This window comes from Theropithecus gelada, chromosome 16, assembly GCF_003255815.1.
Source record: "Theropithecus gelada isolate Dixy chromosome 16, Tgel_1.0, whole genome shotgun sequence".
NCBI lineage: Eukaryota > Metazoa > Chordata > Mammalia > Primates > Cercopithecidae > Theropithecus > Theropithecus gelada.
Genome location: NC_037684.1, coordinates 48,023,519 through 48,038,123, shown reverse-complemented (window position 1 = coordinate 48,038,123; position 14,605 = coordinate 48,023,519). Strand labels below are relative to the sequence as shown.

Genomic DNA, 14,605 nt, shown 5'->3' with positions numbered 1-14,605 from the left:
GGACAGACACTGAGGAAGGAGGATGGAATGATTTTGGCAGTGAATGACAATTCCTTGAACAGGACCCCCCCTGCCACGCTCACTTCAAAGAAACAGTGGACAGGATGTGCTTTCCAAAATACTGCAGTTTAATTCTGAAAAACTCAAATGCAAGAGGCCCAGAGCTGTCTACGGGATTGGAGCTCCTGCAACCTGCCTTGGGCCCCAGAAGAGACTGGCAATGTCAACCTCCTCACTGCTCTGCCTGGTTGAGGCCACGGAGACCTTCCTCATCGGGCCCAAACTGGAGCCGCTGACTGCTCAGAGCAAGATTTCTGCCTTGAAAGCAAATGCTGTAGGCTCAGAAATGTGCAGCGCATACTTCTTCCTCCCCCCCATCCCCACTCAGGCCTGCAGAGCTGCAGTAAAGGTGCCTGCAGGTCATGACCTCATGTCTCCTGTCCACTTCCAATGGCAGGGGTCAGAGCTTTGGGAGACATGTGACCAAAGAGGCCACATGAACTTGCTACCCCTTTCTCTACCCCCGACATACCCACATGACCTTGTTTTACTCACATTGCATTGGTTTAATTCGGAAATGGGTGACCTCCCACCCCCTAACCTGACGGAGTAGGTGGGGAGGTAAAGCAGTTTAGGCCCTGGTATCTATTTGAGAAGTTAAAGGAAAGGGCATGGGTGGTCAGGGAGGAGGCAGAGCTTGGGGTCAAAGGGATACACGTGGGGGGAGGTTTGCTTAATCTTGTCTCCCACCAGCTCCAGGAGCCAGGGATTTCTTTTTCACAACACATTCCAAACCTAGGAAAGGGATTTCTCCTTATCTGGCTCTTAACCCGGGAGAGCTAAACACTTCAGCTGCTTGAAGAAATTGCCTGTGGAGCTGCATGCCTGCCAAAGGATTGGGATAAGACACATCTCTCGGCTGGGTGTGGTGCCTCCTGCCTGTAATCCCAGTACTTTGGGAGGCCGAGGCCGGCAAGTCGCTTGAGCTCAGGAGTTTAAGACCAGCCTGGGTAACATGGCGAAACCCTGTGTCTACAAAAAATACAAAAATTAGCCAAGTGTGGTGGTGCACACCTGTAGTCCCAGCTACTTGGGGGGCTGAGGTGGGAGGATCACTTGAGCCCCAGGGGATGGAGGTTGCAGTAAGCGGAGATTGCACCACTGCACCCCAGCCTGGGCAACAGAGCGAGACTCCATCTCAAAAAAATAAAAAACAAAACTATTTTCCTGGTTCTGACCTGAGGTTTTTAGGTGCACAGGCAGGAAGGTAGCTAAGCCAGGGATTCCGTGGGGAGGGTCTCCCCCAGGATCTGAGGTCCAGAGAACAGGAGCCTGGAACCAATATTTCCAGGTGCCCCAATGTGCTTGTGTGCTGGAGAAAAGGGGCATGCCTCCAAGGGGGTGTTAGTAAGGCCAGAGGTAGCCAGCCCGACCCTACTCTCTGCCCCGTGTCCTCCACCTCCCATCTCCATACCTCTTATCTTCCCTGAGGCTTTGGTCTCCCTCACAGCACAAGGGCCCACTTATTTGGGGGGATGGGGTGGTGAAGATAAGCTCCTGGAGAGCAGGAGACAGTGAAGGCTGGGGTCAGCTCAGCCTCTCTCCAGCTGAACTGAGGGTGCGATGGAGTCATTACCTGCCCTCACCCCCAAAGTGCATCTGTGTCCCCTGGGGCTGAGCTGGAGCAACACCACCTTTGTTATGTTTAGGAGGGAGGGCCAGCCCCCCAAGTCCTAGAAAGCAAAAGGGTTACTAGGGCCCAGCCTTGGTTTTTTGGGCATCCAGGTGCCTTTTTTTTTGGTATTAAATTATGTACTATTAAAATAAAAGCTAAGTGTTTTACCCTCCCCGTGGATGCGGGGAGACCGCAGGAACTCAAGTAGGAGCTGGAGTACAGCTCCCTAGTAGGAAGAGGCTGTGCACTGGGTCCTCCATCTTTCTCCCCATTGGCTCAGCCGCTTGGAATAAGCCAGGCCTGGGGGGGGGACGGCTGCATCCCCTGGGCCTCCAGAGCCTCCTCTCTGCCCCTTGGGATTCACATGAAGGAGCAGCAGCTGGAGCGCTTCTTCTGGGACTCCACATAGTCTCGGATCTGGAAGCTGGGCTCATTCGCCTGCTGCCCGGCCCGGTATTTCAGCTCCCTTGAAGAAGAGGCAATGGGCTGGGCTGGCGTGAGCTGGGGTGAGGAGCTGAGCAGTCCCCTCCCACCTCCCAGTGGCCCAGAGCAAATGGACCTCAGCCTGCAGAATGCAGGTGTGTCCAGGGGCTGGGCCAGGGGCCGGGCCCTACTGGATTCCTGGAGGGTGCCGCCCCGCCCCGCACACTTCCCTTCCCTGTCCAGCTCTCACTTGGCGATGGCCAGAAAGGCTAACTCCACATTCATGCCTGTCTTGGCGCTGGTCTCCAGGAAGGGAACGCCGTACTCCTGCCCGGGAGAGAGTGTCCTCAGGGCCAGCCTCGGGCTGCCCCCACCCTTCACCCTGTCCCACAGAAATCACTTACCCTGGCCAGGGTCTCTCCGTCTTCGGAACGGATCACTCTTTCGCTGCTCATATCCGCCTGTCAAGCCCAAAAGGGTCACTCTGGGGAAGGAGGCCTCCGCCCCAGCGGGCCCATATTTTGCCCCAGAAGCAGGCACTGCCTGCCCTCTGCTGGTGGCCCAAGGGACTGCAAGCAGGTGTGATTGGCCTGGGGCCAGGATTTTTGCCCAGTGTAGCTCCTAATCCTGGGATCTCACCTTTGGTAAAGGGTGTGATGACTCAGTCTTGGAAGGGGACAGCAGTTGGGGCTAACCCTTTGCAGTCTTAGCCCCTGACCTGGGACCCTGTTCACTCTGCTCTAATGGGGGCTGAGCACTGGGCACCCCTTGATTTCTCAGGCAACAGCTTGGATTTTTCCTTGGAAGGGGCACGTGGGATGGGCAGAAGCCTCCAGATACGTCTGACTCCTGAGCTGGAGGCTGCAGAGTCCTTTTCAGGAAGGATGCCTAGATAACTGTTCTTGGGTGGTTATGGGGCTGGCTAGGGCTGAGGAAGTGCAGGGCTGGGCTGACCCTGCCCCGGAGCCACTCACCTTGTTGCCTAGCAGCATGATCACCACGTCCCTCTGGGCATACTCATGAATCTCAGTGAGCCAGGCCTGTGGGAAAGGGTGTGCTGAGACTGGCATTCTCCTCCTCCCACTGCCCCTTTCTTCTTCTGCTCGGTTTGACTGTCCTCAGCTACTCACTACCTTGAATACGATGCCCTGTGCATTCTCTCATCTGTACCTTTGTTCTGGCCAATCCAGGCCTGGGTGGCCTTCCTTGGTGGCTCGAACCACAGTGGCCCCACCCTCCCCATTTTATGCTGTTCAACTATCAGTTCTATTGAAGATCCAGATGCATGGAGACCTTATCTCACAAATCAGTTGGTTGTCACCAGTGATTTCTTGGAGTGCCCTGTTGAAGATTCTAAGACCACATAAGGGTTTCAGTGATCAAAAGTACTGTGAGTGATTACTGATGTCTGTCATGAGCATGGGGTAGGAGGTGGGAGTATGAGTGCCATGGATTTTCCATATTTTATCTATATAAATGTTTTATTCTCCTACTTTGCTTGTCAGCAAACTGTCCTTGAGGTCAGGGAATTCATGAAACCTATACAATGTCATGCACAGAACTGGTGCTTGAATTTATCAAATTTTTGTCTCCATAATAGTTTTGTTGTGAGGATATAGCCACTCACTCTGTCTGACTGAGTCACTTTCTTGCAGCTTGCCCTGGATGTATGTGTGGACTTTTCTGGTTGTGTTTTTCCCTTGGTCTCTGTGGATAATTATCTAGGGTGGAGTGGGGGCCATTCTGAACACTTTGTCACAAAACACACTCATGAATCACAGTGAGAGCTAAGAAGGTGGCACGGGGTCACAACAGTCTGCTTGGCCTTCATGCCCACGTGGCCACCAAATACAAGGCAGAAGATATGACTTCTGAGTCACAAGTAGGTGTTTTTCAGAAGGCAGCAGGATTCCACGCTCCACCCCCTTTCCACAGGGCAGGAAGCAACCTCAGCCTGCACAGACCTTACCTTGGCTGCTTATGGGTAGCGGCCAGGGGAAGGAAGGACCTACCCTGATGCTGTCAAAAGAAGATTTGCTGGTGATGTCGTACAGCAGAAGCAAGGCTGGAGGGGGAGAGGATCACAGAGGGGACTTAGGCAGCAGCATAGGAGCTACCAAGGGGCTGGGGTAGGGACTGGAGGGTGCGAGGGACTTACCCTGGGCGTCTCTGTAATAAGCATGGGTGACGCTTCGGAACCGTTCCTGCCCAGCGGTGTCCCAGATCTGGGAGGGGATGGGATGGAGAAATGGTCAGAAGGAGGCAGGTGCAAGGAATGTACTGGTTGGAGAGGGCCTGCTTTGTGGTATGAGATATCTGTGGGAAGGTGGGGCTGTTTCCTTCTTTAAATTCTCATGAGCTCTTGAGCATCTAATGACCTGGACAGTAGCAGTTACTGAGTTCTCAAGCTCCTTCAGAATCATCTCCTCAGCCAAGCGTGGCGGCTCACACCAGTAATCCCAGCACTGTGGGAGGCCGAGGTGGGCGGATCACGAGATCAGGAGATCGAGACCATCCTGGCTAACATGGTGAAAACCCGTCTCTACTAAAAATACAAAAAATTAGCCAGGCGTGGTGGTGGGCCCCTGTACCCTGTAGTCCCAGCTACTCAGGAGGCTGAGGCAGGAGAATGGCGTGAACCCAGGAGGCAGAGGTTGCAGTGAGCCAAGATTGCGCCACTGTACTCCAGCCTGGGCGACAGAGTGAGACTCCGTCTCAAAAAAAAAAAAAAAAGGGAATCTTCTCCTCTCCCCTAGCCCAGGGGTTGGGGATGTCCAATCTCCTAAGAGCAGATAAAGCCCAGGCAGCTGGGGAGGAGATGGTTGGAGGCTAAGCTTGTCTGAAGGCATTTGGAGCTACCTTTCACAGATGAGAGGGTGCCTGGGAACTGCTTTTTCTGCAGACATCAAATAAACAAAAGCCATTTCCTCTCATGGGCCCCACAGGAAATTGCCCCAGGCAGAGGGCAGGGCTGCAGGCCTCCTGTGGTTCAGGGTGAGAAGGAAGGGCAGGTCCTCCATCCTCCCTCCCCAACTCCAGCCTCTGGTCTCACCTGCAGCTTCACTCTCATGCCATCCACGGTCACCACCTTGTTCTGAAACAGAAAAAGGCAGAGGATGGGAGGGTGGGAGTCGCGTGGCTCCTCAGCTCTGCAGACATCCTGTCTTCGTCCCTCTCCAGGCCTAGAGTGGGTACAGCGAGCCCCAGAACTGTCTCCAGCCACATCATACCATCAGGGCAGCAGGAATGCCATCTGCAGACACCTCCACTGTGGAGTCGTCTCTTCTGGGGACTGTATCTGCCCTTCTCACAACAGCAGGCCAAGAGGAGCCTGAGAAGCTTCCTGGCTCTCTCCAGGGATCAGGCAGCCCAGGGCTGGAGGGCTGGGTGCTACTGGAGGCCCTGCCTTTTCCCCACTTCAGTCTCCATCTCCTGGAGCCTGGTCCTGGGATTATGACCAAGCCCCTGGAGATGGGGTGCTTGCCTGCATCCTGGGGACCTGAGGCTACATCTGCAGCAGCATCTTTTTTTTTTTTTTTTTTTTTTTGAGACGGAGTCTCACTCTGTCGCCTGGGCTGGAGTACAGTGGCCGGATCTCAGCTCACTGCAAGCTCCGCCTCCCGGGTTTACGTCATTCTCCTGCCTCAGCCTCCCGAGTAGCTGGGACTACAGGCGCCCGCCACCTCGCCCGGCTAGTTTTTTGTATTTTTTTAGTAGAGACGGGGTTTCACTGTGTTCGCCAGGATGGTCTCGATCTCCTGGCCTCGTGATCCGCCCGTCTCGGCCTCCCAAAGTGCTGGGATTACAGGCTTGAGCCACCGCGCCCGGCCAGCAGCATCTTTTCTTTAGCTGCCCACTAATTATCTGGTGAAGGAAGCATTCGCTTTCTGCCTGTTTGGAGCTGTAGAGCCCCGCCTGCCAGGGTGAGACCTTTCCTCTGTTGAACACTTTGGGTGTGCAGCGCCCAGCATCCCTGACGCGGATTTGTGAGATGGAGCCGTCAAGGTGAGAGGGAGGGTCCCTGGTGAGCTGCTGTCTCCCCACATGGCCAGCCCAGCTCTTTTTTTTTTTTTTTTTGAGACAGAGTTTCTGCTCTTGTTGCCCAGGCTGGAGTGCAGTGGCACGATCTCGACTCACTGCAACCTCTGCCTCCCAGGTTCAAGAGATTCTCCTGCCTCAGCCTCCCCAGTAGCTGGGATTACAGGCATGCGCCATCACGCCTGGCAAATTTTTTTGTATTTTTGGTAGAGACAGGGTTTCACCATGTTGACCAGGCTGGTCTCGAACTCCTGAGCTCAGGTGATCCTCCTGCTTCGACCTCCCGAAGTGTTTGGATTACAGGTGTGAGCCACTGTGCCCGATCAAGCCCAGCTTTTTTTTTCTTCTTTTCTTTTATTTTTGAAATGGAGTCTCGCTCTGTCACCCAGGCTGGAGTGCAGTGGCACGATCTCAGCTCACTGCAACCTCCACCACCTGGGTTCAAATGATTCTCCTGCCTCAGCCTCCCGAGTAGCTGGGACTACAGGAGCGTGCCACTACACCCGGCTAATTTTTGTGTTTTTAGTAGAGACGGGGTTTCACCATGTTGGCCAGGCTGGTCTTGAACTCCTGACCTTGTGATCCGCCCGCCTTGGCCTCCCAAAGTGCTGGGATTACAGGCGTGAGCCACCGCACCCGGCCCAAGCCCAGCTCTTAAACCCAGTGCAGGGTTATGCTTCCCGGGAACTCCAGAAAGGCTAATTGACTTTTGAGGTCTTGCCAAAGGGGCCCAGGTAGGAGGGCAATGAGCAGGGCCTCTGTGGGCCAAGACATTCAGCTTATGCCATGCCTGCGGCTGCCTTGCTTGGGAGAAGCTCCCCAGGAATGGAGGTGGAAACGAAGACTCAGTCTAATTTTTTTGCATCCTATAGTTGGGCAAGGAGCCAACCTTACCCAGTCTACTTTGACCCAGCCACCTCTGTGGTCCTGGGGGAGCGAGTTGTGTGCCCTTCAGGCATGAGCCTCGGGAGTCCCTGGGAGCCAGGGTGAGCAAGGGAGGGGGGACAACCGCCCTGTGCCTGAGCCACAGCCCTGGCTCGCTGCTGGAAGCAGGCTCCTGCAACCACCTCACCCTGAAGTCTATGCCGACGGTGGCTATGAAGGCTCCGGACAGGAAGGCCCCGTCTTTGAATCGGATCAGGAAACATGTTTTGCCGACGCCTGAGTCTCCCAGAAGCATCACCTAGGGGGTAGGGGCAGAGGCAGTTAATGGGGAGTCAGGGGGAGCTTCTGGGATTTCAGGAGAGACACATGGAGAGGATCAGAGAAGAAGAGGGGGCTGGCATGAATGCTGACCGCACCAAGGGGCACCTGCTTCCAGAAAGCCTGCCAGCGCCTTCACCCTGCCTCTCCTCTCTGTGCTCCTTGGCTCAGCCTCCTAGGCTCTCCCTCTAGACCCTCCTGTCCTCACTCAAGTTCCTAGAGGCCCGAATTGAGACCTCACCATGAACAGGTCCCCAAGTGTGCTCCGTGGCCCCAGAGAACCATCACATTTGCACAATCTAGACACTGGCCACATTTGCTCATAGCCACACCATGCAGGGATTCCGTCCCTCTGTGTACTCGTGTCATCCCTTGTCCACTCGTGAGTACACGCATGGGCTGGGCTACACTGACAGGAGAGGGAAGTGTCAATATCTTGGACAAGGAATCTCACCCAAAGGAGTCTATCAAAATCTACTGGGGGTGGGGCATGGTCATTTGCATACTCTATAATGACTACTGTTTGGGGTTTTTTTGGGGGGGATCACAAAATTTCTTTCCTTCGTCCCTTCCTCCCTTCCTTCGTTTTGCTCTTATTGCCCAAGCTGGAGTGCAATGGCGAGATCTTGGCTCACCACAACCTCTGCCTCCCAGGTTCAAACGATTTTCCTGCCTCAGCCTCCTGAGTAGCTGGGATTAGAGGTGTGCACCACTCGCCTTGCTAATTTTGTATTTTTAGTAGAGACGGGGTTTCTCCATGTTGGTTAGGCTGGTCTTGAACTCCTGACCTCAGCTGATCCGCCTGCCTCAGCCTCCCAAAGTGCTGGGATTACAGGCATGAGCCACCCCGCCCAACCGGAAGTTTCTAATGACATTTTATGTTTATTAAAAGGTTGCATGAGGCCGGGCGCGGTGGCTCATGTGTGTAATTCCAGCACTTCGGGAGCCCAAGGTAGGAGGATCACCTGAGGTCGGGAGTTTGAGACCAGCCTGGCCAACATGGAGAAATCCCATCTCTACTAAAAATACAAAAAACCAGCCGGGAGTGGGGGCACACACCTGTATCCCAGTTACTCGGGAGGCTGAGACAGGAGAGTAGCTTGAACCCAGGAGCTGAGATTGCGTCACTGCACTCCAGCCTGGGTGACAGAGCGAGACTCTGTCTCAAAAAAAAAAATAAAAATAAAAAAAGGTTGCATGAATTAGGGAAGGTTGAAATTTATACTAAAGTGGGGAGATGTAGTCGGAAGTTCTTTCAGCAGAAACCTCCCACATGGGACGCGTGGCTGCAGATTGGCATCCTGGGGTTGCTGTGGGTAGCAGGAGTACCAAGGAGGGAACCTATGAAGGGAGTGTGGCCCTCTCCTTTACAGTCTGTCTCTGCTCTGCTCTGCTCATCTTTCCCAGGGACATGCAGGAATGGTGGAGAGGAGCCCTTTGTCCCGTCTTCTCCAGTCTTGGAGAACAGGGGTCTAGATCCAATGCTGAAATTTTCCCAACTGCTGGTTAGATGGCTTAATGGGTTGAGTGGGGACTAGGTTTTAATTATTTTGAGGTTCTGAACTTGACAGTGGAGCCCAAAGGCATTCCTGCTGTGGCATGGGGTACTGGGATTGGTTAACTCTGGTGGAGAGGCAGGGTTGGCTGAGCAGAAGGGGTATGAAGGATGGGTCTTGGTTTGTCAATGGCCTACTGTGTGACTTTAGGAAGATTCCTTAACCTTTCTGTGGCATGGTTTCCATAGTGGGTAGAAGGAGGAGGGATACTTTCTTTGAGGTCTTTCTAGAGTCTGTTAATGGCTAGGGCCAATCATCGTGGTGAATCACCTAAGACCCAGGGAAGAGTGGCCCAGGGGTGGGAACTGTCCGCCTGCGGGCCCCATCACCCCTAGTCTGGTCCCAGGAGTTCCTGCCAGGCTTTCTCAGAGGGTCCTGGACTCAGTCCCCTGGGACCGGCCCGGGGAGGCTGGGGACCAACTCTCCTGCCAATGTCGCTTGGCCAGGGAACACATGAAGGGGTGGGGGATAGGAGGTCTCTGGAGCCTGCACTCCTCCCTGGCTCCTGGGTCCCAGCCCCAGAGTAGGAAGGAGGGCGACAGGGCCAGTCTTTGTGTACTTTACAGATCACAGCTGCCTTGAGCAAACGATGCCAGCTACCCACCCAGCTCGGTGATTCCACCAAACACAAACAGCTGCCTAGCCTGGCCACCTCCTAGGCAAACAACCCAGCTGGTTTGCAGGGCAACAAGGTCAGGCAGTCCCCCTCAGCCTGGGGCCTGGCCAACAGCAGCTCCCCCTCTCCGAGGGTGCAGGGGCCCATTTCCTGCCGCAAGCCCACACAGGACGCCTATCTCAACGGCTCTGGGCGGATGACTTGCAGGGTGGCTCCCCCGAAACACGGGGGTGGAGGCTGAGGCTCCCAGCATGGGTGAGCCCTGGTGTCGGGGAGGAAACCGAGGCCCAGAAAGAGGCAGGTCTCCTTCAAGGCCATGCAGCGGAATCCAGGACAGCCCTCATTCCATTCCCAACCCTGCAGAGGAAGAGTGGAAGCTCTAGGCTCCCTCAGCAATTCTTTCGGTTTCTGGTACCCGCTCACTCCAAGCACACAGATGGAAGGCAACAGACCAGTCCACTGCTGCCTCTACCTGTTTCCATACAGGACACCCCTGTAGAGGGAGCAAGCCCCAGAGAGCAGCCTTGGATTTCTCTCAAGTGCGGGATGCGAAAGACCAACCACTGAGATCTTTCTCAGGTTCGAAAAATTCCCAGGTGGCCTGCAGGCCAGTTCGCAACATCCTTCTGGGAGGAGGGGCTTCCGACTGCAGGGAGGAAAGTGGGAGGCAGTGCCTCCCAGCTGCCACTGGGAGGGGAGCAGCTGGGGGACCTCAGGCCTTAAACCGGGATGTCAGATCTCAACTGAGAGCTTAGCTCGGAAAATGGCATTAACACCAGTTTCTCCGCCAGCAGAGGACGTCCTCTCAGAGTCTCCGGGCGGTCCCCATCTCCCAGCGCTTCCCAGCCTGAGTCCCCAGAGTTGCGCGCTTAACCCTCACCAAGAAGCATGGGCTCCCGGGGACTTATATTTGCCACAGTGTGGCAGAAGAGAACTGAGTTGGGGCCGGCGGGGGGATGACTCAGTCTTTGCGATCTTCTGCGACCCGCCCACACCGAGCCAGCAGAGACCCCTGGAGCTTGGGACGGCCCCAGGGGCTGTGTCCTGACCCTCTCTCCCTCCCTCCTCTGGGAGACCCAGCTGCCTGAGGGAAAGGGCTGAGTCCAACCCAGACGCAGGCAGGAAGGGGCTAGCGCCGAGGAGGGCGGGGGTCTCACGGAAGAGGCCCACCCACCTTGCCCGTGAGGTCGAAGCTCGGACTGCAGGGCGGGGAGCGCTCGGGGGCCTCGCCATCCCGGGTGGCAGCGGCGCCTGGCGTGCCCGTCATGTCCCTGGACGAGAGGTGAGCACTGCCGGCCCGCAGGCGAAGGAGAGCTCAGGAACCGACCCGCCCCGGCCCCGCCCACTCCCCCCTCCCTCGACCCGGACCCCGCAGGCTCCTCCCTCCGTCCCGCCGCCCCCTCGACGACACTGGCTCGCAGCTTGCTGTTCCCTGAGGGCGCGCACAGCCGCAGAGTCCGCACCAAGGGGCGGGCAGCCTCCCTGAGCAACCCCGGCCCGGCTCCGTGCGCTTAGGGCGTGGGCCACATCCAGCCCCGGGACTGGTCCCCTGTGGTCGCTTAGTTGCCCCCGGGGGAGCAGGCCGCGGAGATCCCGTCTGCTGCGGAAAAGTTCCCGTAATCGCTGCGCGGCGCGACAGCAGGCGGCGCCCGAGTCCCGGGCCGTGGGCGGTCCCCAGGTGGCGAGGCGGAGAGCGGGGGACCCCTGGGCTGCGCCTCCGCGGATGGCGCCGAGACAGTTCCGCTTCTGCTAAGGCACACGGCCCGAGCTCATCTGAATATAGTTTTGTTTACCAACCCATACTCGCCTTGCAGCACATGTGCGCTGCGGTGTTTTGGGACCTCTGGTGCTGGGACTTTGACCCTTTAGTATGGATCACCTCTCGTTTCCCCCTGCCTGTTGGGCTGTGCCCAGAATGTCCCGCCAGGGTAGAGCTTTCGCAAGAGGGCTGCACAGCACACATCTCCTAGTGGACCGCTCCTGAAGGCGGGGCAGGCCTTATTTACCTATGACACTCACTCCTGGCCCCGAGGAGGAGCCAAATAAATTCATGAAGTCGTGGATCATTTTGAGCAGAGCTGCCAGGATATCCCAGGCGCCCGGCAGCTCCTGGTGACAGAAGGTGGAGAGTGCAGCTGGGGTTGCCCATAGCAGAGCTTAGGGACTCTGTGGCCTGGGCCGACCTTTCGATTACCCCCATCTCCACATTCTATAAGCAGCTTCAGGTTACCAAGGAATAGGACGGGTGATTTACAGAGGGACTGTTTGAGGGGTGTGTAGCGAGGGGAGAGCTGGAGAGGGGTACCTGGAGACGGGTACCCGCACCTTTTTTCTTTTTTTTTTTTTTTGAGACAAAGTCTTACTCTGTCGCCCAGTCTGGAGTGCAGTGGTGCGATCTTGCCTCACTGCAACCGTTGCTTCCCGGGTTCAAGCGATACTCCTGCCTCAGTCTCCCGGAGTAATTGGGATTACAGGTGCGCGACACTACGCCCGGCTATTTTTTCTTTTTGTATTTTTAATAGACATGGGGTTTCCCCATGCTGGCCAAGTTGGTCTCAAGTTCCTGACCTCAGGCGATCCGCCCACCTCGGCCTCCCAAAGTGCTGGGATTACAGGCTAGAGCCACTGTGCCCGGCCTGCAATTCTTAACTTAGGTGTGGAGGTGAGGGGCAGGGGTAGACATGGGCCACCATTGGCCTGTGGGGACTGACTTTGTACGCCAGCCTCCAGTCCTGTATTTTTTGATATTAGCTGGAGGTATTTTCTGTCAGCTGGGAGAAGCGCTCAGAGTGGGGACAGAGGTGATCTCCAGTAGAGTAAAGAGCTTGGGTTACCTCTTCTGGAGGTGAGCATGCTATAACCTCAGCTGGGCATAGGGCGGGACTCAAACAGGGAGCCACAGATTGGAGAGTGGAGGCTGTGCAGCACACTACAGAGGTGTGGTGTTGGTTGCTATTTGGATGCCAGAGGCTCTTGCTTCAAATAGTGCCGAGGTCTGCTCAATGCCATGGGCTCCTGGAGATGAAGTCTCACTTTGTCGCCCAGGCTGGAGTGCAGTGGTGGGATCTCAGCTCATTGCAGCCTCTGCCTCCCAGGTTCAAGCAATTCTCCTGCCTCAGCCTCTGGAGCAGCTGGGACTACCGATGCATGCCATCATGCCTGGCTAATTTTTGTATTCTTAGTAGAGATGAAGCTTCACCACGTTGGACACTCTGGTCTTGAACTGCTGACCTCAGGCGATCCGCCTGGCTTAGCCTCCCAAAGTGTTGGGATTACAGATGTGAGCCACTTTGCCCAGCCAGGATGCGGGTTTTCATTGCAGGAGGGAAATGGTGGAGGAAGAATGAGAGACGGGAAGGGGCATGCCTCATGCTCACCTTCTATCTAAACCATGCTGTTATGGATTGAATTGTGTCCTCCCAAAGAAAGGTTGAGGTCTGAGCCACCAGTACCTCAGATCGTGCCCTTACTTGGAAATGTGGTCATTGCAGATATCACTATTAAGATGAGGTTACACTGGCACAGGGCAGGCCATTAATTCAGTAGGACTGGTGTCATAAGAAGAAAGAGACACAGGGATAAGACACCCAGGTGAAGACAGAGGTGAGATGGGAACAGTGCGGCTGCAAGCCAAGGAATGCCAAGGTCTCCTGGGAGCCACCAGGGCCATGGAAGATAAGGAATGACCCTTCCCTGGGGCCTTCAGAGGGAGTGTGGCCCTGCTGGTACCCTGAGTTCAGATTTCTAGCCTCCAGCTGTGGTTTGTGTTGTTGGCTCCAAGGCCCTCTTTGTCCTGTGGTGGGTTTGGAATACAGAAGGTTGAACATTAGCTCGAATCATCCAGAAGGAGCAGTGACCTGAAGCACTTCCTTGCTGCGTTGCTGCGCTAGACTGGATGGAGGAATCTGACCTAGGGAAGAAGTCTTTGAACACGGGGAGAGGGGCTCTGGGCTCTCCTCCAGGCGGTCCCTGTCTGGCCTGCTGGGTTTGCGGTGTGTGGGTAATGTTATGCTTGGAGGGTGTGTACACTGTCCCCAGGGCCACTGTAATGTCCTGTAGGGTGTTCAAGGGCAGCCTTGGGTGAGTCAGAAGCAGGTTGGGGTCAAGAATGTTCAGAACAGGGAACAGGGGCTGTGCAGAACAAGCACTCACTAAGGGATCCGTGTGGTCTCTGGGGAGGAAATCTGGGCCTCCTAACGTTCATTCTGAGGCTGTGCATGTGCTGTGGTAGCCTGTGTCTCTCCCCAGACACGCACCACAGACACTCACACGTGTACACCCGCCCCACAACACACCACAGACACACACCTCACCACACACACACACATCTCAGACCACACACACCTCACCCCTCAAATCACACCATACACCTCACCACACACACCTCAGATCACACTACACACCTCAAACCACACACACCTCAAATCACACCACACACTTCACACCTCAAATCTCACCACACACCTCATCAACATACCTCAAATTACACAACACACCTCACACCGCACACACCCCCAAATCACACCACACACCTCACCACACACACCTCAAATCACACCACACACATCTCACACCACATACACACACACATCAAATCACACCACATACACCTCACACCACACACACCCCCTCAAATCACACCAGACACACACCTCACACCACACACACACAACAAACACACCCTCAAATCACACTACAGACACATATAACTCACCACATGCACACACACACCTCACACTACACACACTTCATCCCTCAAATCACACCACATACCTCATACCACACACACACCTCAAATCACAAAATCACACCACACATGCCCTATACACACACCTCATACAACTCACACATACACCCTCAAATCACACCACAAATATATACACACACACCCTACATCAGGCCACACACATCTGCCTCACATCATACCATAAATACACATGCCTCACACCCTACATTATACCACAAACACACACTTCATAACATGCCCCACACACAACTTTGTATTATGCCTCAAACTACCTCGTACTACAAACAAACACACGTACTATCATACCACACACCTACAACCTATCTTACATGACCCCCAAACACACA

At 55.2% G+C, this 14,605-nt stretch overlaps 1 protein-coding gene across 5 annotated transcripts in view; it reads right to left on the bottom strand.

Annotated features, from left to right (window-relative positions):
- Nucleotides 1–107: 107 nt before the first annotated feature.
- The window catches only part of RAB37 (RAB37, member RAS oncogene family), a 78,552-nt gene continuing 64,054 nt past the window's right edge, over nt 108–14,605 (bottom strand). Inside the window, exons 1-9 of one of the 5 annotated variants that reach the window (XM_025363420.1) lie at nt 11,319–11,487; nt 7,209–7,319; nt 5,151–5,192; nt 4,257–4,323; nt 4,111–4,163; nt 3,073–3,138; nt 2,503–2,559; nt 2,349–2,425; nt 108–2,141 (exon numbers count right to left, since the gene is read on the bottom strand). In XM_025363420.1, the coding sequence (XP_025219205.1) occupies nt 2,036–2,141; nt 2,349–2,425; nt 2,503–2,559; nt 3,073–3,138; nt 4,111–4,163; nt 4,257–4,323; nt 5,151–5,192; nt 7,209–7,319; nt 11,319–11,474 (735 nt within the window). In that variant the 5' untranslated portion in view covers nt 11,475–11,487 and the 3' untranslated portion in view covers nt 108–2,035. Of the gene's footprint in view, nt 2,142–2,348; nt 2,426–2,502; nt 2,560–3,072; nt 3,139–4,110; nt 4,164–4,256; nt 4,324–5,150; nt 5,193–7,208; nt 7,320–10,685; nt 10,836–10,920; nt 11,017–11,318; nt 11,488–14,605 lie in introns of those variants that run through there. The other 4 variants (XM_025363422.1, XM_025363418.1, XM_025363421.1 and 1 more) reach the window with 4 other exon arrangements.